The 24,133-nt window shown below is 43.9% G+C and overlaps 1 protein-coding gene across 1 annotated transcript in view; it reads right to left on the bottom strand.

Moving 5' to 3' along the window:
• The window catches only part of LOC126473836 (splicing factor YJU2), a 78,846-nt gene that overhangs the window by 6,489 nt on the left and 48,224 nt on the right, over nt 1–24,133 (bottom strand). The window contains exon 6 of the mRNA XM_050101162.1: nt 20,018–20,168. Coding sequence (XP_049957119.1) covers nt 20,018–20,168 — 151 coding nt within the window. The remainder of the gene's footprint in view (nt 1–20,017; nt 20,169–24,133) is intronic.

Genomic DNA, 24,133 nt, shown 5'->3' with positions numbered 1-24,133 from the left:
GGCATTCGAGAAAGTGGTTGGTGTCTTTGATGAAGGATTGAAGGTGTTGATCTACGTAGGCAGAGATACGCTCTGTGGGGACTTGGTAACCAGCTACAATGGGGCGGCCGGGATGATTGGGTTTGTGAATTTTAGGAAGAAGATAGAAGGTAGGGGTGCGGGGTGTCGGTGGATTCAAGAGGTTGATGGAGTCAGGTGAAAGGTTTTGTAGGGGGCCTAAGGTTCTGAGGATTCCTTGAAGCTCCGCCTGGACATCAGGAATGGGATTGCCTTGGCAAACTTTGTATGTGGTGTTGTCTGAAAGCTGACGCAGTCCCTCAGTCACATACTCCCGACGATCAAGTACCACGGTCGTGGAACCCTTGTCCGCCGGAAGAAAGACGATGGACGGTCAGCCCTTAGATCACGGATAGCCTGGGCTTCAGCAGTGGTGATGTTGGGAGAAGGATTAAGGTTTTTTTAAGAAGGATTGAGAGGCAACGCTGGAAGTCAGAAATTTCTGGAAGGTTTGGAGAGGGTGATTTTGAGGAAGAGGAGGTGGGTCCCGCTGTGACGGAGGACGGAACTGTTTCAAGCAGGGTTCAATTCCTGCCCTGAAATGAGACCCATCCTTCATGAAATTCTCCCCATTCCACCAAGAGTATCTTTCCGCCATCCACCTAACCTTCGTAACCTGTTAGTTCATCCCTATGAAATCCCCAAACCACCTTCCCTACCCTCTGGCTCCTATCCTTGTAACCGCCCCCGGTGTAAAACATGTCCCATGCACCCTCCTACCACCACCTACTCCAGTCCTGTAACCCGGAAGGTGTACACGATCAAAGGCAGAGCCACGTGTGAAAGCACCCACGTGATTTACCAACTGACCTGCCTACACTGTGATGCATTCTATGTGGGAATGACCAGCAACAAACTGTCCATTCGCATGAATGGACACAGGCAGACAGTGTTTGTTGGTAATGAGGTTCACCCTGTGGCTAAACATGCCTTGGTGCACGGCCAGCACATCTTGGCACAGTGTTACACCGTCCGGGTTATCTGGATACTTCCCACCAACACCACCCTATCCGAACTCCGGAGATGGGAACTTGCTCTTCAATATATCCTCTCTTCCCATTACCCACCAGGCCTCAATCTCCGCTAATTTCAAGTTGCCGCCACTCACACCTCACCTGTCATTCAACATCATCTTTGCCTCTGCACTTCCGCCTCGACTGACATCTCCGCCCAAACTCTTTGTCTTTAAATATGTCTGCTTATGTCTGTATATGTGTGTGTGTGTGTGCGAGTGTATACCCGTTCTTTTTTCACCCTAAGGTAAGTCTTTCCGCTCCCGGGATTGGAATGACTCCTTACCCTCTCCCTTAAAACGCACTTCCTTTCGTCTTTCCCTCTCCTTCCCTCTTTCCTGATGAGGCAACAGTTTGTTGCGAAAGCTTGAATTTTGTGTGTATGTTTGTGTTTGTTTGTGTGTCTGTCGAGGTGCCAGCACTTTCGTTTGGTAAGTCACATCATCTTTGTTTTTAGATATATTTTTCCCATGTGGAATGTTTCCCTCTATTAAATCATATCATTAATTTGAACCCAACAATTACGTTTGTTATTGTCACTGTTGCATTTTGAAATCTTTTCTGTCTTCTTATTTTCTGTTTTTGTTTTTGCCAGTAGTTTCACTTTGTATCGACCTTCTCCTTTTTACCGTAATCTACTATACAATTTTATCCCGCCTATATATACTCAATAATACGTCACCCACTTCCAAACCATAACCAAAAAATTTTTTTTCCGCTTTCAACACTACCACTGCTATAAAATCCACCGTTTCTAGTCCACAAACAGTTCCTTTCACCTATTAAACAACCATTTTGTCTAGTTCTGATAACTTTTGCTTTATTTCCATTTCCGTTTTTCCCACATCACTGATAATTTTTAGCCGCATCCCACAGGTTTTAACGTCATTATTTCTTCGCCAGACAATTGTTAGCCTCATTTTCATAATCTGCCACCACAGAACCACTCTTTTTAATACATTTACACGCCGTTTTTTCGAAATTTTCCCGAATCTCTCCATCCTTTAACGTGTTTTGGCGGCAACACAACCACCTAACCTTTGTGCACATCGTTTTTCTACCAACCCAAGTTCACCACAGGATCAACATAGCCCAGCTTTACCCAACACTTTTTCGCCTTTTTTCACAACAGATCTCCAGTTACTTTCTACAGTTATTTTCATTTTCATTTCAACCTCATGTTACACTTTCCACCTTCTAATACCATGTCACCCTCACAACATCCCCACAACGACCCCATTACGTTTTATTTACATTCCCTCCGCAAACATGCCTTCACCCTAGCCAGATTACGCTCGCGTATTTTATTTTCTCAGGCTTGTCTGACATTTGGCATTACCCCCAAAGGCCTCACACTTAAAGTTCCCATCTCTGGCTGCAACCCTTCTTTCCATCAGTACCTATACCAGTTCCAAACTGAACAATCCATTGCTCTCACCCACCTAATCCTTCACGTACACATCAACTCAGCCAATGAACACACCCGTCAACTCCTATCCTTAATAAAAGTCCTCAATCTTTCCTCTCCCACATCCACACCGGCTGTTCAGAGCATACTCCTACAGGCCAACCGCAAATTAGAACAGCATGCCACCCTTCACCTCAAAAAACTATCCAATCTCCTGGTTTCCCACCTCCGGAAAGGCAACTCACTCACCCTTCACAACCTTTCCAGCAAACCTCAACCTCCTCTCATTGCACACAAACCCAGTCTCTCCCATCTACTCAACCTCCCACTTCCAGCTCCACTCCCTCCAAAACCTCAAAATTCCAATCAACACAATCTGGAACCACAACACCCTAATTCAGTAGTTAACCTTTCCTCCAAACCTCTCTCCCAATCCGAAACCTCTGTCCTATCCAAAGGCCTCACCTTCAGCCCACTCCCAGATTCAACCAAACAGCCCTCGTCAAAGATTTACTGTCCTACACTCGTACTCTCTGCTGGAAGTATCACTTTGCCACGAAGAAAAATGATCCTAATCCTACTCTAATGATCCAACTCCCCAAGACACTATCCAAATTGAACCCTGCTTGGAACAGTTCCGTCCTCCGTCACAGCGGGACCCACCTCCTCTTCCTCAAAATCACCCTCTCCAAACCTTCCAGAATTCCTGACTTCCAGCCTTACCTCTCAATCCTTCTTAAAAAACCTTAATCCTACTCCCAACATCACCTCTGCTGAAGCCCAGGCTATCCGTGATCTGAGGGGTGACTGGTCGATCGTCATTCTTCCGGCGGACAAGGGTTCCGCGACCTTGGTACTTGATCGTCGGGAGTATGTGGCAGAGGGACTGCGTCAGCTTTCAGACAACACGACATACAAAGTTTGCCAAGGTAATCCCATTCCTGAAGTCCAGGCGGAGCTTCAAGGAATCCTCAGAACCTTAGGCCCTGTACAAATCCTTTCACCTGACTCCATCAACCTCCTGACCCCACTGACACCCCGCACCCCTACCTTCTACCTTCTTCCTAAAATTCACAAACCCAATCATCCCGGCCGCCCCATTGTAGCTGGTTACCAAGCCCCCACAGAACGTATATCTGCCTACGTAGATCAACACCTTCAACCCATTACATGCAGTCTCCCATCCTTCATCAAAGACACCAACCACTTTCTCGAACGCCTGGAATCCTTACCCAATCCGTTACCTCCGGAAACCATCCTTGTAACCATTGATGCCACTTCCTTATACACAAATATCCCGCACGTCCCTCGCTGCGATGGAGCACTTCCTTTCACGCCGATCACCTGCCACCCTACCTAAAACCTCTTTCCTGATTACCTTAGCCAGCTTCATCCTGACCCACAACTTCTTCACTTTTGAAGGCCAGACATACCAACAATTAAATGGAACAGCCATGGGTACCAGGATGGCACCCTCATATGCCAACCTATTCATGGGTCACTTAGAGGAAGCCTTCTTGGTTACCCAAGCCTGCCAACCCAAAGTTTGGTACAGATTTATTGATGACATCTTCATGATCTGGACTCACAGTGAAGAAGAACTCCAGATTTTCCTCTCCAACCTCAACTCCTTTGGTTCCATCAGATTCACCTGGTCCTACTCCAAATCCCATGCCACTTTCCTTGATGTTGACCTCCACCTGTTCAATGGCCAGCTTCACACGTCCGTCCACATCAAACCCACCAACAAGCAACAGTACCTCCATTATGACAGCTGCCACCCATTCCACATCAAACAGTCCCTTCCCTACAGCCTAGGTCTTCGTGGCAAACGAATCTGCTCCAGTCCGGAATCCCTGAACCATTACACCAACAACCTGACAACAGCTTTCGCATCCCGCAACTACCCTTCCGACCTGGTACAGAAGCAAATAACCCGAGCCACTTTCTCATCCCCTCAAACCCAGAATCCCCCACAGAAGAATCACAAAAGTGCCCCCCTTGTGACAGGATACTTTCCGGGACTGGACCAGACTCTGAATGTGGCTCTCCAGCAGGGATACGACTTCTCAAATCCTGCCCTGAAATGAGACCCATCCTTCATGAAATCCTCCCCACTCCACCAAGAGTGTCTTTCCGCCATCCACCTAACCTTCGTGACCTGTTAGTTCATCCCTATGAAATCCCCAAACCACCTTCCCTACCCTCTGGCTCCTATCCTTCTAACCGCCCCCGGTGTAAAACATGTCCCATGCACCATCCTACCACCACCTACTCCAGTCCTGTAACCCGGAAGGTGTACACGATCAAAGGCAGAGCCACGTGTGAAAGCACCCACGTGATTTACCAACTGACCTGCCTACACTGTGATGCATTCTATGTGGGAATTACCAGCAACAAACTGTCCATTCGCATGAATGGACACAGGCAGACAGTGTTTGTTGGTAATGAGGATCACCCTGTGGCTAAACATGCCTTGGTGCACGGCCAGCACATCTTGGCACAGTGTTACACCGTCCGGGTTATCTGGATACTTCCCACCAACACCACCCTATCCGAACTCCGGAGATGGGAACTTGCTCTTCAATATATCCTCTCTTCACGTTACCCACCAGGCCTCAATCTCCGCTAATTTCAAGTTGCCGCCACTCACACCTCACCTGTCATTCAACATCATCTTTGCCTCTGCACTTCCGCCTCGACTGACATCTCTGCCCAAACTCTTTGTCTTTAAATATGTCTGCATATGTCTGTATACGTGTGTGTGTGCGAGTGTATACCCGTCCTTTTTCCCCCTAAGGTAAGTCTTTCCGCTCCCGGATTTGGAATGACGCCTTACCCTTTCCCTTAAAACCCACATCCTTTCGTCTTTCCCTCTCCTTCCCTCTTTCCTGATGAGGCAACAGTTTGTTGCGAAAGCTTGAATTTTGTGTGTATGTTTGTGTTTGTTTGTGTGTCTGTCGAGGTGCCAGCACTTTCGTTTGGTAAGTCACATCATCTTTGTTTTTAGATATATTTTTCCCATGTGGAATGTTTCCCTCTATTAAATCATATCATTAATTTGAACCCAACAATTACGTTTGTTATTGTCACTGTTGCATTTTGAAATCTTTTCTGTCTTCTTATTTTCTGTTTTTGTTTTTGCCAGTAGTTTCACTTTGTATCGACCTTCTCCTTTTTACCGTAATCTACTATACAATTTTATCCCGCCTATATATACTCAATAATACGTCACCCACTTATAAACCATAACCAAAAAATTTTTTTTCCGCTTTGAACACTACTGCTGCTATAAAATCCACCGTTTCTAGTCCACAAACAGTTCCTTTCACCTATTAAACAACCATTTTGTCTAGTTCTGATAACTTTCGCTTTATTTCCATTTCCGTTTTCCCTACATCACTGATAATTTTTAACCACTTCCCACAGGTTTTAACATCATTATTTCTTCGCCAGACAATTGTTAGCCTCATTTTCATAATCTGCCACCACAAAACCAGTCATTTTAATACATTTACACGCCGTTTTTCGAAATTTTCCCGAATCTCTCCATCCTTTAACGTGTTTTGGCGGCAACACAACCACCTAACCTTTGTGCACATCGTTGTCTACCAACCCAAGTTCACCACAGAATCAACATAGCCCAGCTTTATCCAACACTTTTTCGCCTTTTTTCACAACAGATCTCCAGTTACTTTCTACAGTTATTTTCATTTCCATTTCAACCTCATGTAACACTTTCTACCTTCTAATACCATGTCACCCTCACAACACTGCCACAATGACCCCATTAAGTTTTATTTACATTCCCTCCGCAATCATGCCTTCACCCTAGCCAGATTACGATCGCATATTTTATTCTCTCAGGCTTGTCTGACATTTGGCATTACCCCCAAAGGCCTCACACTTAAAGTTCCCATCTCTGGCTGCAACCCTTCTTTCCATCAGTCCCTATACCAGTTCCAAACTGAACAATCCATTGCCCTCACCCACCTAATCCTTCACCTACACATTAACTCAGCCAATGAACACACCCGTCAACTCCTACCCTTAATAAAAGTCCTCAATCTTTCCTCTCCCACATCCACACCGGCTGTTCAGAGCATACTCCTACAGGCCAACTGCAAATTAGAACAGCACGCCACCCTTCACCTCAAAAAACTATCCAATCTACTGGTTTCCAACCTCCGGAAAGGCAACTCACTCACCCTTTACAACCTTTCCAGCAAACCTCAACCTCCTCTCATTGCACACAAACCCAGTCTCTCCCATCTACTCAACCTCCCACTTCCAGCTCCACTCCCTCCAAAACCTCAAAATTCCAATCAACACAATCTGGAACCACAACACCCTAATTCAGTAGTTAACCTTTCCTCCAAACCTCTCTCCCAATCCGAAACCTCTGTCCTATCCAAAGGCCTCACCTTCAGCCCCACTCCCAGTTCAACCAAACAGCCCTCGTCAAAGAGCAAACTCTTTGCCTTTACAAATGTCTGCTTGTGTCTGTGTATGTGCAGATGGATATGAGTGTGTGCGCGAGTGTATACCTGTCCTTTTTCCCCCCTAAGGTAAGTCTTTCCGCTCCCGGGATTGGAATGACTCCTTACCCTCTCCCTTAAAACCCACATCCTTTCATCTTTCCCTCTCCTTCCCTCTTTCCTGATGAGGCAACAGTTTGTTGCGAAAGCTTGAATTTTGTGTGTATGTTTGTGTTTGTTTGTGTGTCTATCGACCTGCCAGCGCTTTTGTTCGGTAAGTCACCTCATCTTTGTTTTTATATATAATTTTTCCCACGTGGAATGTTTCCTTCCATTATATATATATATATATATGATAACTGCAACATGTATTTTTGCAATATTATTTCTGGTTCCAAACCCAGTTGATTTTGTGGATCAATGACTAAGGGTTATCAGTGTTTTATCCATCCATAGGGAACTAAGTCTACAGACCACAAGATCTGTTTGCAAGAACGATTTGGGGGAAATTGGCTATTGGTTTTTCAAAGAAACCGTCCAGACAATTTTCTTGAGTGCTAAACATAAACCATAAAGAGCAAGCCTCTGGTTGGCATTACAGAAGTATGAATACCATTTCTCCCTATTGTATAACAGAGCCCTGTGTTGATTCACTCAGTAGCTCACCTGATCATTTCTGGTGCACTGCACCCCTTATGTACCAACTGATACAGATGAGTTCATCATATAATCTCATTTTAAGATAATTCATAAGGCTATCTTTATTATGGCAATCTGAAACTTGCAGTAGAACTCCAGAAGATTGTTTCCTGTTCCTAACTATAGCATTCCTCTCTCACTAATTCTTCAGTTTCTTCATATATTTACTCTTTTTCACACCATCTGATGGTGAAAAAACCAAAAGATTAAGGTTTAATGTTCTGTTGAAAATGAAGCCATACCGAGTAAAAGCTTGAACTGGACAAGCATGGGCAGAAAATTGGCTAAAGGAAGCATTCCAACATTTGCCGGAAACCTACATGAGGATTTACAACCTGCAATTCCTGGATCCAAGTCCAGTGCCTTACCCACTATGCAAACTCATTAGTTCATTTGAGTATGATATTAGCATATAAACAATGCAAGGAAACATAGATTGCTACTTACCATAAAAATGACACATTAAGTTGGAGACAGACACAATTAAAAGACACTTATACAGTAGTTTTATGCCACAGCCTTAGTCAGGAACAGAAAGACACACACACACACACACACACACACACACACACACACACACACATTCATTCACACAATCAAGCACACCTCACACATTCATGAACATCATCTCTGGCAGCCGAGACCAGAATGCCTGGTCCAAGCTGCTGGAGATATTGTGTTCCGCTCCCGGGATTGGAATGACTCCTTACCCTCTCCCCCCACATCCTTTCGTCTTTCGCTCTCTTTCCCTCTTTCCTGACAAAGCAACCATTGGTTGCGAAAGCTAGAATTTTGTGTGTATGTATGTGTTTGTTTGTGTTTCTATCGACCTGCCAGCGCTTTCGTATGGTAAGTCACTTGTGTGTGTGTGTGTGTGTGTGTTTGTTTGTTTTACTCTTTCTCTTTCTTTTTCTGATGAAGGCTGTGGCTGAAAGGTAATGTGTTCAGTGTATTTTAATCGTACTAGTCTGCAACTTAACGTGTTGTCTTTATGGTAAGCAGTAATCTACCTTTTCCATACACTGTTGATATTCAAATGTCAAGTGGCCACTGTTTATTATTCACATATAATTTAGTGTAATGGTGATTACTATTGTAAACCTACAATTACTGACCAGCGTATCTCACTTCTTACATCATTTTTCTAAGTTTTCATGAGCCTAAGATGGAAAACATTTTTCAAGACGCTGATGCTGTGCCCTTTCTTAGTACAGATTGATCGATGATGATCCTGTGGTATGGACTCATGGTGAAGAAGAAAACAGCTTTTTCCTAAATTCACGTAGTCCTTTTTCAAATCCGAAGCAACCTTACTTGAGGCTGAGCTCCTCTTCACAGAAGTTTATATTCAACCTCCATCCATATAAAACCAATCAATAAGCAACAGTACCTACATCTTGACAGCTGTTGCTCTTTCCACATCAAACACTTCCTTCCATACAATCTACGCATCTGTGGCAAACATATCTAGCTCACCGCCAAATCCCAGAACACCTGCAACAGCAGTCTCTCCGAGGATTTCTCTCCCCTCTGATCTTATCCACTAAAAAATCACCTGGACAGTATCCTCCCTTTGCCCTATTACTAATACAGTTCACACTTTAAAAAAAACCTCAGAACCTCTCCTCATCATTCTGCACCAACGAGGCCATGAATGACTCAACGCACGTCAAGCCCTGAAAAAGAGACCTTTATTCTTGATTTCCTCCTTGCACCATCCACTGTTGCCTTCTGTCATCTTCCTAACCTCCACAAAGTATTAATTCAATCATATGACATTCACAAACCATTATCCTACTCTAAGGTTCACACCCCAGAAATCAATGCCGCTATTACACCTGCCTCATACATTGACCTGCTATTGTCTACTACAGTCCCACTACTATAGTACATACCACAATATCAAAGGCATGGCAACTTGCAAAACCACACACATTATTCGCCAAGTAACTTGTGGCTCAGCACGTTGCTTTATATGGGAAATACTGCCACTAAACTGGCAGAGTGCATGAATGGACATAGTTGCTGAAGGTGCTCTACACCACACTACTTTAATTCTCTCACCCAATACTAGTTGCCCTGAATTTCAGAGACTCCAACTAGCCCTCCAATAAATCCTCACGTCCCAACACCCTCCTACAATTAATCCTCATTAACTAATTAACTACAGTCTTGTCTCATTTAAGTATTTGTTTTATGAGTTTCAGAGACTCCAACTAGCCCTCCAATAAATCCTCACGTCCCAACACCCTCCTACAATTAATCCTCATTAACTAATTAACTACAGTCTTGTCTCATTTAAGTATTTGTTTTACGAGTTTAACTTTCTGCCCCCCCCCCCTCCCCCCCCCCCCCCCAATTTCTCTCAGTTTTTAAGAACACTATTAAGTTTTTCTTTTAATTGATTTTTACCTCTGACTGGCATCGTCATCTCTCAAATTAAGCTGGAACAACATAACAAATTCAGCTCCTTTGACCTCCTACTCTGGTGCCTCCCCTAGACCTCTGTCTCTCCTTGTACTAAAAACAGGTCGGAGTAATCTGTCCTTTTTAACATTCCTTAACCTATCCCTTTCTCCTCCCTGATAATGGAAAGCTGCTTGTACAAGTACATGTGCCTATCATCAGAACTAAGTATTTCCCCTCCTAAGTTTATTATTGGCTAGCTATACTGTCTCATAATTACTCTCACATTACTTCATTACTCTTACACAGTATATAAATGCACAGCAATATAATTAAATAGAATAACAAACACACAATTAAATAAAAAAAGGTTTAGGTCAAAGACGTATTAGTGGCAAGGTTGTGTTGGCAACACCACAAAACACAATACACACCTACAAGTATAAAAATAAATGATAAACAGTAGTGTGAAAAAAGTGTGCTGTGTAAAATGCAAGAAATGCATAGTTCTGCAGAGCAATGAAAAATTAGACAAGTATCAGTGTCTAATAAGAGAAACCAAACAGAAACACTGTGAGTAAAAACCAACATATTTTTAATGAACTGCTCCCCGATCGTAAAAAAAATCAAATTGCAAATATCTTTAGTTACAGACCAGTGATGATGCTTTGCCTCAATAAATGGAAATGCATCTGGAGGGGGGGGGGGGGGGGAATTGTAGTCTTAATGACGGAACAAAAATATCATCAAGAATTATAATTTTTTATTTTTCAAGTGCGAATTAATCACACATAAATGTGTCACTGGGAGATAAAGCAGATACTGTGCGACAGTTATCACACAGAATGGTTTTATTTCACTAATCCAAGCCACATGTAACTCTATTCAGTCAACACACTCTAAAATTTGACTGTCCCACTGATAGATTGTTAATTTTTCTGAATCCACTCATAATGAATAACCACATCAAAAACACAACTGACTGGATTAATTGATTATTGTATTTTTTTCTTAGTTTCTTGTTTCCATTAAGGAGTAAGACCATAAGAATGAATTTATTATAGACAAAATTTTAAACATGCTAATTCCTGTTACCAAAGATGCTGTATATAACACTGTTGTTAAACTAAACAATGGAAAGTCCAGGTACAAATATCAAAAACATTATACAAATGATAGATTGCTACTGACTGTAAAGATGACATGTCGAGCTTCAGACAGGCATGACAACAAGACTGTTACATATAAGCTTTCAGCCAAAGCCTTCTTTTGAAAACACAAAGACACACACTTTCACACAAGCAAGCACTTTTAAAGCACACAGGATCACTACCTCTGGTCAGACTGCAACAGAAATACGCTGAATGGCAGCAACAGTCCAGAGAGACATGGGAAAGGCAGAGGGACAGCAGGGTATGGGTGGAGGAAGAGGAATCTGCGCTATCAGAACACGCAGGGTATAGAGGTGGCAAGACTTCCCCACATGTACCCTGCTATCCCTCCATGTTCCCTACCTCACTCCAGATTGTTGCTCCTGTTCTGATATTTTTCTGTTGCACTCTGGCCAGAAGTAACGATCATGTATGTGGGACTTGTGATTGCTTGTGTGAATGTGGGTGTGTTTCTCTTTTCCGAGGAAGGCTTTGGCCAAAAGTTTATACATAACAGGCTTTTCACTTCACCCACCTGCATGAATGTGTTACATTTATGGCGAGCAGTAATCTATTCTTTTCTATAATAACAAAAATAATCAATTAGTGACAATATAAAGTATGTAGCTGACCTTTGGTGATGATGAGATCAACACCGAAGACCAGCTACACACTTCCATCCACTTTAAACCGACTAACAAACAACAGTACTTACATTTTGACAGTTGCCATCCTTTCCATGTCAAATATTCCCTCCCGTACAGCCTTGGCATCCGAGGCAAATGTATTTGTCCGGATGCAGACTCTTTACAGCAATACACCACCACTCTCACCTCAGCCTTCACAGGACGTAATTATCCCATCAGCCAAGTTCAAAAGCCGATTTCCTGGGCCATCACATCCAATCCCAGTACTGCTGATCCATCCGAAAAACAGCTTCGGAGCACACCTCTTGTCACTCAGTATTATTCTGGTCTTGAATGTATTAATCAGCTACTTCGACAAGGCCATGACTTCCTAAAATTGTGCCCCAAAGTGAGATCCATTCTGTCTGCAATTTTGCCCACCACATCTAGAATAGCTTTTCTCACCCTTCCAATCCCTGCAATATCCTTGTCAGACCCTATGCTCCTTCTGCACCCATCTCCCCACCCTACGGCTCCTACCTCTGTGACCGATGCCACTGCAAGACTTGCCCTATGCACTCTCCTACCACCGCCTATTCCAGCCCTGTAACTGGAAAAACATAAAGTATCAACGGGAGAGCCACCTGTGAAACGATACGTCATATACCAGCTGTTATGTAAACACTGTTCGGCCTTTTACCTCGTCAAGACTACCACCAAATTATCAATTAGGATGAACGGGCATAGGCAGAGGGGGTATACAGGCAACATGCAATATCCTGTTGCAGAGCAAGATCTACAATATGACAATCGTAATCTTGGTTCCTGTTTCACCACATGTGCCATCTGGATTCTTCCCACAGACACCAGTTTCTCAGAACTCCACAGGTGGGAACTAGCATTACAACATGTCCTTGGTTCTCACCACCCTCCTGGCTTGAATTTACATTAATTTCTTCTGTCTCAGCATTTCTTCACAATAACTACTCCTTTCTTCACCCCATTTCAGTTTTCTATATCTTTCGTTTTCTGACCTGTCTATTTTTTGCAACCCCCCCACCCTCCCATGTCTATTACATACAATGCATTTAGCTTTTCAATCTTATTAACTCAAGCATTATGTTTTGGTACTACTCTCTATTTTGCATATTACCCTGTCTTCCACCTTTAAGCTCTTAGGTTTTCAAATCTTGTCCGGATCAGTACCCAACAATCAGTCTTTCCTTCTCATTCTGTCTGATGATTCTCCCCTGACCTGGGGTTTGGGGTGACTTTACTGAATTGTACCCCTTTCCCTACATCTCTCCAGTCCTTTTCCTTCACCCCTCTTCCTTCCCCTTTAACTCTTCTGCCAGAAGAAGGGGCCACTGGCTCCGAAAGATGGTAAAAGCTAAACCTTTTTGTGTGTGTATTCTCCTGCTGCTGCTGGCTGAGTGGATATTTTTTATCTATCCATTTACATTATAATAATGCACGGAAAGTTCTGGTTGAGAATAACGAATTATTTAGGAATAAGGCGATGACTCATCGAAAGACAGAAGGTACACAAACAAAAGGTACAGAGATTTGCTTTGCTAGCTTTCACAATGAAATTCCTTTCTCAAGCTGTAGGAGAAAAATGCATGCACGTACGCACCCCCCCCCTCCCCCCCCCCCCCCACACACACACACCATTGGTTAGGCATGGGGGCAGGGGTGGGGGCACAGCGAGTTACCTTAGGTTTATGCCAGGGAGGTTAACTGGAGTGAAGGATGTGCTGTAGGGATAGCTCCCATCTGTGCAGCTCCGAAAAGATGGTGGTGGTGGAGAGGATCCAGATGGCATGAGTTGTGAAGCAGGCATTGAAATCTCCCATGTTTTGCTCTGCTGCATATTGTGCCACTGGGTGGTCCACCTTGTTTTTGGCAACAGCTGGTGGCCATTCATTCTGGCTGTCGGCTGGTTGGCTGTCATAAGAATGTGAACGCTGTGCAGGGGTTGCAGCAGAGCTGATATATAACATGGCTGCTTTGACAAGTTGCCCGGCCTTTGATGAGGTAGGATAAGTCTGTGACGGGACTGGAGTAGGGGATGCTGGGTCGGTGGATAGGGCAGGTCTTACATCTAGGTCTTCCATAAGGGTATGATCAGTGTGGCAGGGGACTGGGGGTGAGAGTAGCACAGGAGTAAACAAGGATGTTGTAGAAGTTGGGTGGTTGACAGAACACCACTTTGGGAGGGGTGGAATTGTCTTGGGTAGGATGTCCCTCATTTCAGGGCATGATGATAGATAGTCAAAGCCCTAATGAAGACCATGGCTCAGTTGTTCCATCACGGGTGGTATTGGGTGACAAGGGGCACTTCCTTGTGGTTGGCTCTTGGAATGGATATGAGGATCAGGTGCATGTGGGGATATGGTATGGGCGAGGGAGTTCTCATCACTGCAGATGTGTCTGTCATGGACGGCCAAGCTGTATGGGAGTGCAGCTGTCCAAGTACAGGTACTGTTAGAGGTTGACGGGTTTTATGTGGACTGAGGTGTGGATGGAGCCACCTGAGAGGAGGAGCTCGATATCTAGAAAGGTGGCATGATGGGTGGAGGAGGACCAGGTGAAGTGGATGGGAGATAAGGTGTTGAGGTTGTGGAGGGATGAGGATAAGTTGTGCTGGCCTTGCGTCCAGATTATAAAGAAGTCATCCATAAACCTGAACCAGACCAAGGGTTTGGGGGTTTTGGGAAGCCACCTAGCAGGTTTAAGAGGACGGCGTAGGAGGGTGCCATGCAGGGTTAGGTGTATGAGGAATGAAGTGGCGGGTTTGGAATCTGCAGGGCTTTGGGAGATGTAGTGTTCAATAGCAGCAAGGCCATGGGCATGGGCATGGTGTATAAGGAGATTACATCTACAGTGACAAGTAGGGAACCCGCAGGTAAGAGTGTGGGAATGGTAGAGAGCTGGTGCAGGAAGTGGTTGGTTTATTTAATGTGTAAGGCAGGGTCTTGGACAATTGATGCAGATGTTGGTCAACAATGGCCGAGATTCTTTTGGTGGGAGCATTGTAACCAGCCACAATGGGGCACCCAGGATTGTTACATTTGTGGATTTTTGGGAGCATGTAGAAGGTAGGAGGAGGAGGAGATTACTGTTTAACGTCCCGTCGACAACGAGGTCATTAGAGACGGAGCACAAGCTCGGATTAGGGAAGGATGGGGAAGGAAATCGGCCGTGCCCTTTCTAAGGAACCATCCCGGCATTTGCCTGAAGCGATTTAGGGAAATCACGGAAAACCTAAATCAGGATGGCCGGACCCGGGATTGAACCGTCGTCCTCCCGAATGTGAGTCCAGTGTGCTAGAAGGTAGGTGTGCAGGCTGTTGCTGGGGTGAACAGGTAGATGGATCCAGGAGAGAGGTTCTGGGAAGGGCTTAAGGATTTCAGCAGGGACGGGAGATTATGTTGGACTTCTGGCAGAACTTTTAGTTGGAGGTGTCAAGCAGCTGACAGAGGACCTCCACCAAGTAGTCACTCAGGTTCTCAGAACAGTGGTGGAACCTTTGTCAGCCGAGAGGATGATCAGGTCAGGATCCATTTTTAGGCTATGCAGGGCAGTCCTTATTTTTGATAAAAAGTTGTTCTTAGAGAGGAGCCTGGTGAAGGATGGTGAGGCTAGGTCGTAATCTAGGAATTCTTGGAAGGAGACCATGGGATTGTTAGGCAGAAGTATGGGAGGGTCACAGTTGAATGGTGGTATGAATTGGGACAGGCAGGGTTTGATGTTAGGACTGGAATGGCTTTGGTTGGAGCTGTTAAAATCCTGACACTCCAACACCTAGAAGAACATTCCAAACACCACTCTCACAAGTTATCCAGCCTATTGAAATCTTACTCCCACCTTCAGGCACCACTACCACTATCCACCCCCAACCCTACTCCCAGTGTTCTTCCTAGTAGCCCCTCATAGCTCCCAGACCCTGCTTAGCTGATCTTTTCAATATACCACCACTCCAAAAACCCCTCGCAACACTGCATGAAATCCAGTCTGAAACAATCCCAGAACACTGTTGTTAATCTCTCGACCAAAATCCAAAGAAGTTTTAGTCCTGTTCAGAGGCCTCACATTCAGCCCTACTCCCACGTTTAATCATGTTAAACTTGTGAAAGATCTACTCTCCTCCTCCCACTCCCTACAGTGGAAACACTTCTTTGTCACCGACCCCTCCAACCAAAGCCAGTCCAATCTTAAAATTGAACCCTGCTGGTTCCAATTCATACCACCATCCATCTGTGACCCTCCCACACTTCTGCCTAACCATCCCCTGGTCACCTTCCAGAAATTCGTAAATTCCAAGGCCTCACTATGATTTCCCATGTCCCTCCCTAAGAGCAGAAGAAAGGACTGCCCTACACAACCTAAAAATAGGTCCTGACCTGATCAACCTCCTGGCAGACAAAGGTTCCACCACTGTTGAGATGAAACGGAGTGACTACCTGGTGTACGGCCTCCGCCAACTGTCAGACACTTCCACCTACAAGCTCTGCCAAAGTGACCCCATTCCAAAAGTCCAACATAATCTCCAGTCCGTGCTGAAATCCTACAGCCCTTCCCAGAACCTCTCACCTGGATCCATCACTCTGCTCACCCCAGCAACAGCCTGCACACTTACCTCCTACATGCTCCCCAAAATCCACAAATGTAACAATCCTGGGTGCCCCATTGTGGCTGGTTACAATGTTCCCACCGAAAGAATCTCGGCAATGGTTGACCAACATCTGCAATCAATTGTCCAAAACCTAGGCTCCCACATTAAAGATACCAACCACTTCCTACATCGGCTCTCCAACAACCCCACACCCTTACCTCCGGTGTTCCTACTTGTCACATTAGATGCAACCTCCTTATAGGAGGGCAGTTCAATAAGTGATGCAACACATTTTTTTTCTCGGCCAATTTTGGTTGAAAAAACCGGAAATTTCTTGTGGAATATTTTCAAACATTCCCGCTTCGTCTCGTATAGTTTCATTGACTTCCGACAGGTGGCAGCACTGTACGGAGCTGTTAAAATGGCGTCTGTAACGGATGTGCATTGCAAACAACGGGCAGTGATCGAGTTTCTTTTGGCGGAAAACCAGGGCATCTCAGATATTCATAGGCACTTGCAGAATGTCTACGGTGATCTGGCAGTGGACAAAAGCACAGTGAGTCATTGGGCAAAGCGCGTGTCATCATCGCCGCCAGGTCAAGCAAGACTATCTGATCTCCCACGTGCGGGCCGGCCGTGCACAGCTGTGACTCCTGCAATGGCGGAGCGTGCGAACACACTCGTTCGAGATGATCGACGGATCACCATCAAACAACTCAGTGCTCAACTTGACATCTCTGTTGGTAGTGCTGTCACAATTGTTCACCAGTTGGGCTATTCAAAGGTTTGTTCCCGCTGGGTCCCTCGTTGTCTAACCGAACACCATAAAGAGCAAAGGAGAACCATCTGTGCGGAATTGCTTGCTCGTCATGTGGCTGAGGGTGACAATTTCTTGTCAAAGATTGTTACAGGCGATGAAACATGGGTTCATCACTTCGAACCTGAAACAAAACGGCAATCAATGGAGCGGCGCCACACCCACTCCCCTACCAAGAAAAAGTTTAAAGCCATACCCTCAGCCGGTAAAGTCATGGTTACAGTCTTCTGGGATGCTGAAGGGGTTATTCTGTTCGATGTCCTTCCCCACAGTCAAACGATCAACTCTGAAGTGTATTGTGCTACTCTTCAGAAATTGAAGAAACGACTTCAGCGTGTTCGTAGGCACAAAAATCTGAACGAACTTCTCCTTCTTCATGACAACGCAAGACCTCACACAAGTCTTCGCACCCGAGAGGAGCTCACAAAACTTCAGTGGACTGTTCTTCCTCATGCACCCTACAGCCCCGATCTCGCACCGTCGGATTTCCATATGTTTGGCCCAATGAAGGACGCAATCCATGGGAGGCACTACGCGGATGATGAAGAAGTTATTGATGCAGTACGACGTTGGCTCCGACATTGACCAGTGGAATGGTACCGTGCAGGCATACAGGCCCTCATTTCAAGGTGGCGTAAGGCCGTAGCATTGAATGGAGATTACGTTGAAAAATAGTGTTGTGTAGCTAAAAGATTGGGGAATAACCTGGTGTATTTCAATGCTGAATAAAACAACCCCTGTTTCAGAAAAAAATGTGTTGCATTACTTATTGAACTGCCCTCGTACACCAACATCCCTCACCCATGTCCTTGCTACGATTGGACACTACCTCTCCCAAAGCCCTGTGGATTCCAAACCCACTACTTCACTCCTTGTACACCTAAGCAACTACATTCTAACCCATAACTGCTTCACCTTTTAAGGGAACCTATACAAACAAAATTGTCGCACAGCCACGGGAACCCACATGGCACCCTCCTATGCCAACCTCTTCATGGGCCACATATTCCCTGGTCTGGTTCAGGTTTATGGACGAAATCTTTATAATCTGGACCCAATGCCAGGACAACTTATTCTCATTCCTCCACAACCTCAACACCTTCCCTTTCATCCACTTCACCTCGTCCTCTTCCACCCATTGTGACATCTTCCTAGATATCGATCTCTTCCTGTCAGATGGCTCCTTCAATACCTCAGTACACATAAAACCCACCAATCACCAACAGTACCTGCACTTTGACAGATGCCAGCCCTTCCACACCAAAAAATCCCTCCCATGCAGCCTGGCCACCCGTGGCAGACATATCTGCAGTCATGAGAACTCCTTCATTCAGTACGCTGTTGGTGTCACGAAGGCCTTCGCAGACAGGCAATACTCCTAATACACAAAGAGATCTCCCATGTCATATCCCCACACACACCTGATCCTCACATCCATTCCAAGAGCCAACCACAAAGAAGTGACCCTTGTCAGCCAGTACCTCTTGGGACTGGAACAACTGAACCATGGTCTTGGTCAGGGCTTTGATGATCTATCATCATGCCCTGATGCCCTGAAATGAGGGACATCCTACCCAAGAAACTTCCATCCCCTCCCAAAATAGTGTTCCACTGCCCACCCAACTTCCATAACATCCTTTTCTACTTCTATGCCATTCCCCAATCCCCTGCCACCACACACTTATCCTACCCCCATCAGAGGACGCGCAACCCATATAAGCTGCCATGTTATATACCAGCTCTGTTGCAGCCACTGCACAGCATTTTACATTGGTGTGACAACAAACCAGCGGTCAAACAGAATGAATGGCCACTGTCAAACTGTTGTGCAGATTGGAGCTATCCTTACAGCACCTCCTTGATTCCCATAACCTCCCTGGCCTAAATCTAAGGTAACTCACTGTCCCCCCAAACCCCACACCCAATAGTGTGTGTGTGTGTGTGTGTGTGTGTGTGTGTGTGTGTGTGTGTGTGTGTGGTGGGGGGGGGGGGGGGGGGTGCGTGCGCACACGTGCATATATGCACGTGTGTGTTACAACTGCCCAATACATGTCGGTTAGTTATGTGCTGTCATCTCATGCTCTAGTCTGTGAAATCGCATGCTGACCTGTCTGCCACCTGCCTCCTCTACCTGCACCCCCAGCTAACCCACAGATGGCCCACCACTCTCCCAAGAGCCACTAGACGCTTCCCCCAAACCGTCTCCCGTCTCTCTCCATCCCATACCCCACCCCACCCTGCACCCCACCTCACCCCAGTACACTCACCACGGGCCAGGTAAGATCTGGCAGTTGAATGAGCACAATATAGGGAGACTTGTGTGCATGTCAGTGAATGTGTATGTGTGTGTGTGTGTGTGTGTGTGTGTGTGTGTGTGTGTGTGTGTGTGTTTCCTACAGCTTGAGAAAGGAACTTCATTTTGAAAGCTAGTAAAGCAAAGCTCTTTACCTTTTGCGCATGTATCTGTCAACGACGTAGTGTTTCTGCCTTTTGGTGAGTCAGCTCTCTATTACTAAATAATTCATTTACATTATAATCTATCCTTTTCATAATATTGAGGTTAAACTGTTGTTCATATACTTGTACATATGTTTAATCCTTACATTCTTGTGATGTGTAGTAGGTGAGGCAATGGAAAAAGTAGAAAAAAAGTTTCAAACTCTGGATAATGTCCTTTAGGAAATAAGAACCAGACATTGAAATTACATTAAACTAAAAACAATAATCATGAGCAAAGAACTTACTGTCTGTGTTGTCTTTAACTGTACTGGTTCTGTGTAGCGTGCCATTTTTTGTGGGGGTTCATTACTGTTGCCAGCACTGACATTAGTGCTCGTGATATTTGAAGTTTCTACAATTTCTTCTGTTATAACCTTCTTCTTGCCAAACACAGACCTAATAAAAGTAAATTACACACTTTAATGTCAGAAAATGCATTTGAAAACTAGAAAATACGAACAACTACAAGAAGGTACTTTTAACAGCTCTCAATATTTCTTGGGTTACCTCAATTTATGCTAGAATGTGCTTTCTGTGGTTGTACATGAGTGGTCTCTTGGCAACCAGTTCAAAATCATTTTCTACATTACTATGGACTTCTCAAGTATGCTCAGATTACTGTGTGATACACAGATACTATTACATTCAAAACTGGACATGTCCCAGACATTTTCACTCATGCAACTGCTATCAACAGAGGTAATATATCTGTAAAATGTCTTTTACATTTCTATCAACCCGTTACCTTTCATTTCCCTGTATTTACTCTCAAACTGTCAAGGACATTTAGTTTGCCTGTAATTGTATCTGATGCTACACCATCAATTCTTGTTAATAATGACATTATAGACACTGAACAAAAGAGAAAAAAACTGAGCAACTCAAGTAACATTTAATTCTAGAATGCACATTTAATAATTAAGAACAGAACTGTAGTATCTGCTCAGTGGCAAAATACACACATGATGTACCAAGAAAAAGGGGAATGGGTGGACGGAATTCTGAGAGACAGTAAAGAGATACACAGAATTAATTTTCGACAACATCGATCATTATCTGTACGTGTGTGTGTGTGTGTGTGTGTGTGTGTGTGTGTGTGTGTGTGTGTGTGTGAAGGGAGGGGGGGGGGGGGGGGGGTTGATGATGATGATGATGATGATGATGATGATGATGATGAGGAGGAGGAGGAGGAGGAGGATAAATTAATGATTTACAGTGAGAGCTCTTTTCTTTACTGATTTCAGAGACAATATAGGGAATGGGAAGGAAATTCTGCCCTGCAGAGCAAAAACTGCAGGGAGAGAAGTAATGGAGGTGGTAAAAGATGCACTCAGTGTTATATACTGCTAATTTACAATGGTGATGTACTGCTAAATTACAATGGTGATGTGTTGCTCATGTTCTGAAATTATGAGCTCGATGTTAACAGAAGTCTCTCACATTGGATGAAGGTCACACAGTTGGGATGATTATAATGTAATATTTAATAAACCATTTAGTTCTGAATCTCTTGCTGATTAACAAAGCACATAGGTACACCTGTGGCCAACTAGCATAAGACTCAAACCAATGACATCATAATGTGCATATGGAGCAGTAAACTACTGTGTCATACACTACCGTCAGTTCACAACTCAAACTATGTGCATGTGTGGTACTGTAGTATCTTACAGCACTTTTCAAAGGAAAGAGCCATGTGATAGTAGAATCATTTTTCTTGTTGCAGTGAACCTTCCCTGGGATTGGATTCCACTTTTAACCACATTCTGACAGTTTCTACATCATATTCCTCATTACCTCTATGCTTTGATCTCACAAAAAGAGTATTTGACTGCATAAAAAGAATATTTTACTACAAAGTGTTGTAGGCAGCTGACACAGATATACTGTTTTTCCAACTTCAGACTACTGCTGATTTATAGCTAGGGAAATGTAGCACCAAGAAAAAATATGTATCCTGTATAGACCACAGGTTTCAATATGCTGCATTGATCACAATAACATTTAGAAATACAGTTGTCATGTTGACAGTGGTAGAAGAGAAAATTAAAAAGTCCTCAAATGAACTGTAATTAGCTAGGGAATAACAGTAAGCAGGTTAACTGAAACAGACAGAAGAACAGAACAAGCTGCAAGTGTGAGATTCTGAGGAAGATTTCAGTTGAAATGATGTGCAATGCTAGAGAAATAGGTTGTTAAATTACAATGGGAGAGAGTGGCTGCCTAGTACTTACTTTCACAAAGTGAAGTTCCAAATACTGTCAACAAAAACTTTTGAAAGTAGATAAAATTGTTTTGGAAACTGTAGGTACCATCTTCAAGGAGGAAAAGAGGATTTGGTTGGGCAGTGCTGAGAAGGAAGGACAGGTCACTCAACCCCAAGTGGATAAGGATCCACCTGTATTAGGATGAAGGGAGGAAAAATGTTGAAGAAAGAACATATAAGTTCCAAAAGCTGCAAGCAGTTTTCTTTCTACTTTTAAGTGTGTTTATCTGCAGTACTTGGCAGTTTACATCCTGAAGGTAAGTACTTACCATTCATTCTGTCTTGTAAGTTAACAGTTTTCCTAATCGAATTTTCTTTTTGATACAGGAAAAAAAGATTGTATTAGATGAAATATGTATACAGCAAAATAGGAAAGAGAAAGAGAAAGAGAAAGAGAGAGAGAGAGAGAGAGAGAGAGAGAGAGAATGTAGTACTAAAGAAAAACATTTTAAGACTATTAAAATTTTAATTAACAAAAAATGTTGAATAGGGGCAACCACAAAAGGATACAAAATGTCACTAATTAATAAAGTATATGAAGTATCACACTTAAAAAGCTCAGGCTCTTCACAGAAACCACATTGTTCAGGCTTATGCTTCACATTTCCTTACTTGTTAGTTTCAGTGTCCCAATGTCCATTCATGTTTTCAATCAACAGTTTCTGAGCCTATCACTGCCTCTTTTACTCTACATTTTGCTTCAGGTTCCACTATTCATATGTTATGCATCACTAAATCCCAGAACTTTTCTTTTTTCTGTTACCTTCAAGAGCTTTTTCTCTGCATGTTTTGCATTTGGAATCTCCAAACTTGTGTCTCTTTGGACCTGACTCATTCTGGAGGTTCTTCCCTAAATCCACATTTTCACTGCTGCTACCTGTAGTGTGAAGTCACGTGTACAATTTTTGCTCAAAAGTGACAAAATAACTGGTAAGACCTGACTAGTTCTCTATACACTGAAGTCCTAACAGGCAAGCAAGCAAGCACTGCTGTTCTGCCCACAGAAAGACCAATCGGGCCTCGCCAACTGCTGTATCATCCGTCAGCCAATGGCATCATGTGGATGTGGTATGGAGCGGTGGGGGTCTGCAGACGCACTTCTGGCCATTGGCAGGTCAGCAGACATTCAAGTAGCTCCTCAGTTGGCACCTAGTTCCAGTCCTCTCACCAACTAAGGAAGAATCCCTGGCGGTTGCTGCATTTGAAACTAGGTCCTCTGTATGGCAGTCAGCCTGCTGACTACTCAGCTACTGTGATGGACAAAGTCCTAATAGTATTACTTTTTTTTAAACAGTTTATGTTGATCTATGTAAAGCTCTCATCAACCCGAAGGATGGTTTGAACACTATAGGGCTTTACTAGGCACGGTCCTATTATAAGTGAAATGTCTTTCTTCCTCTGATCTTTGGACTAACTTACCAAGCCAGTTATGTGTGTGTGTGTGTGGGGGGGGTCTACAGTTGAAAATGGACTCAGAACCATGGTGTAACTTGACATTTTTCACGTTAACAAATGCTATCGGTGGTGAAAAAGAGACAGTTAAAAATCAGAGGAATGACCGGGGTTTGAACAAGAGATCTTTGGATCTGTAATCTTGCACTTTGCAACTGGGCTACCCTCTTTTAATGCCAAAGTTATTGCATGCTGCCATGATTCATAAATGGTTTGTAATCATATTAAACATTGGAAAATCCAGGATGGAATGTAACAATATTATGAAAAGGAAAGCTGCTACTCGCCCTATAGTGGAGATGCCGAGTTGTGACAGTCTTTTTGTTGTGCCTATCTGTGACTCAGCATCTCCGCTATATGGTGAGTAACAACTTTTGTAATCATATAAACAATATACTGCTGTGAATAATATGGGTTTGTGTTACACACAATAAACAATGTACAATGGCACAATAACATCTATTTTTCAAAATTCAAATATGAGGCAAGGTGAGAGAATGAAAAAAATTGCTAGATCTACATTCTGTAAAGAAAGTTTCTTGGATGAAATTCACTCTATGACATGTTATGTAATGTACTTGTATCTTGGGATTAATTGAAGCCTTAGATACTGTTTCATCATTCCGTAACTGAACTGTCACTT

The sequence above is a fragment of the Schistocerca serialis genome, chromosome 4 (genome assembly GCF_023864345.2).
Source record: "Schistocerca serialis cubense isolate TAMUIC-IGC-003099 chromosome 4, iqSchSeri2.2, whole genome shotgun sequence".
NCBI lineage: Eukaryota > Metazoa > Arthropoda > Insecta > Orthoptera > Acrididae > Schistocerca > Schistocerca serialis.
The sequence above is the reverse complement of the archived record's forward strand: the minus strand, read 5'-3'. Positions and strand labels throughout refer to the sequence as shown.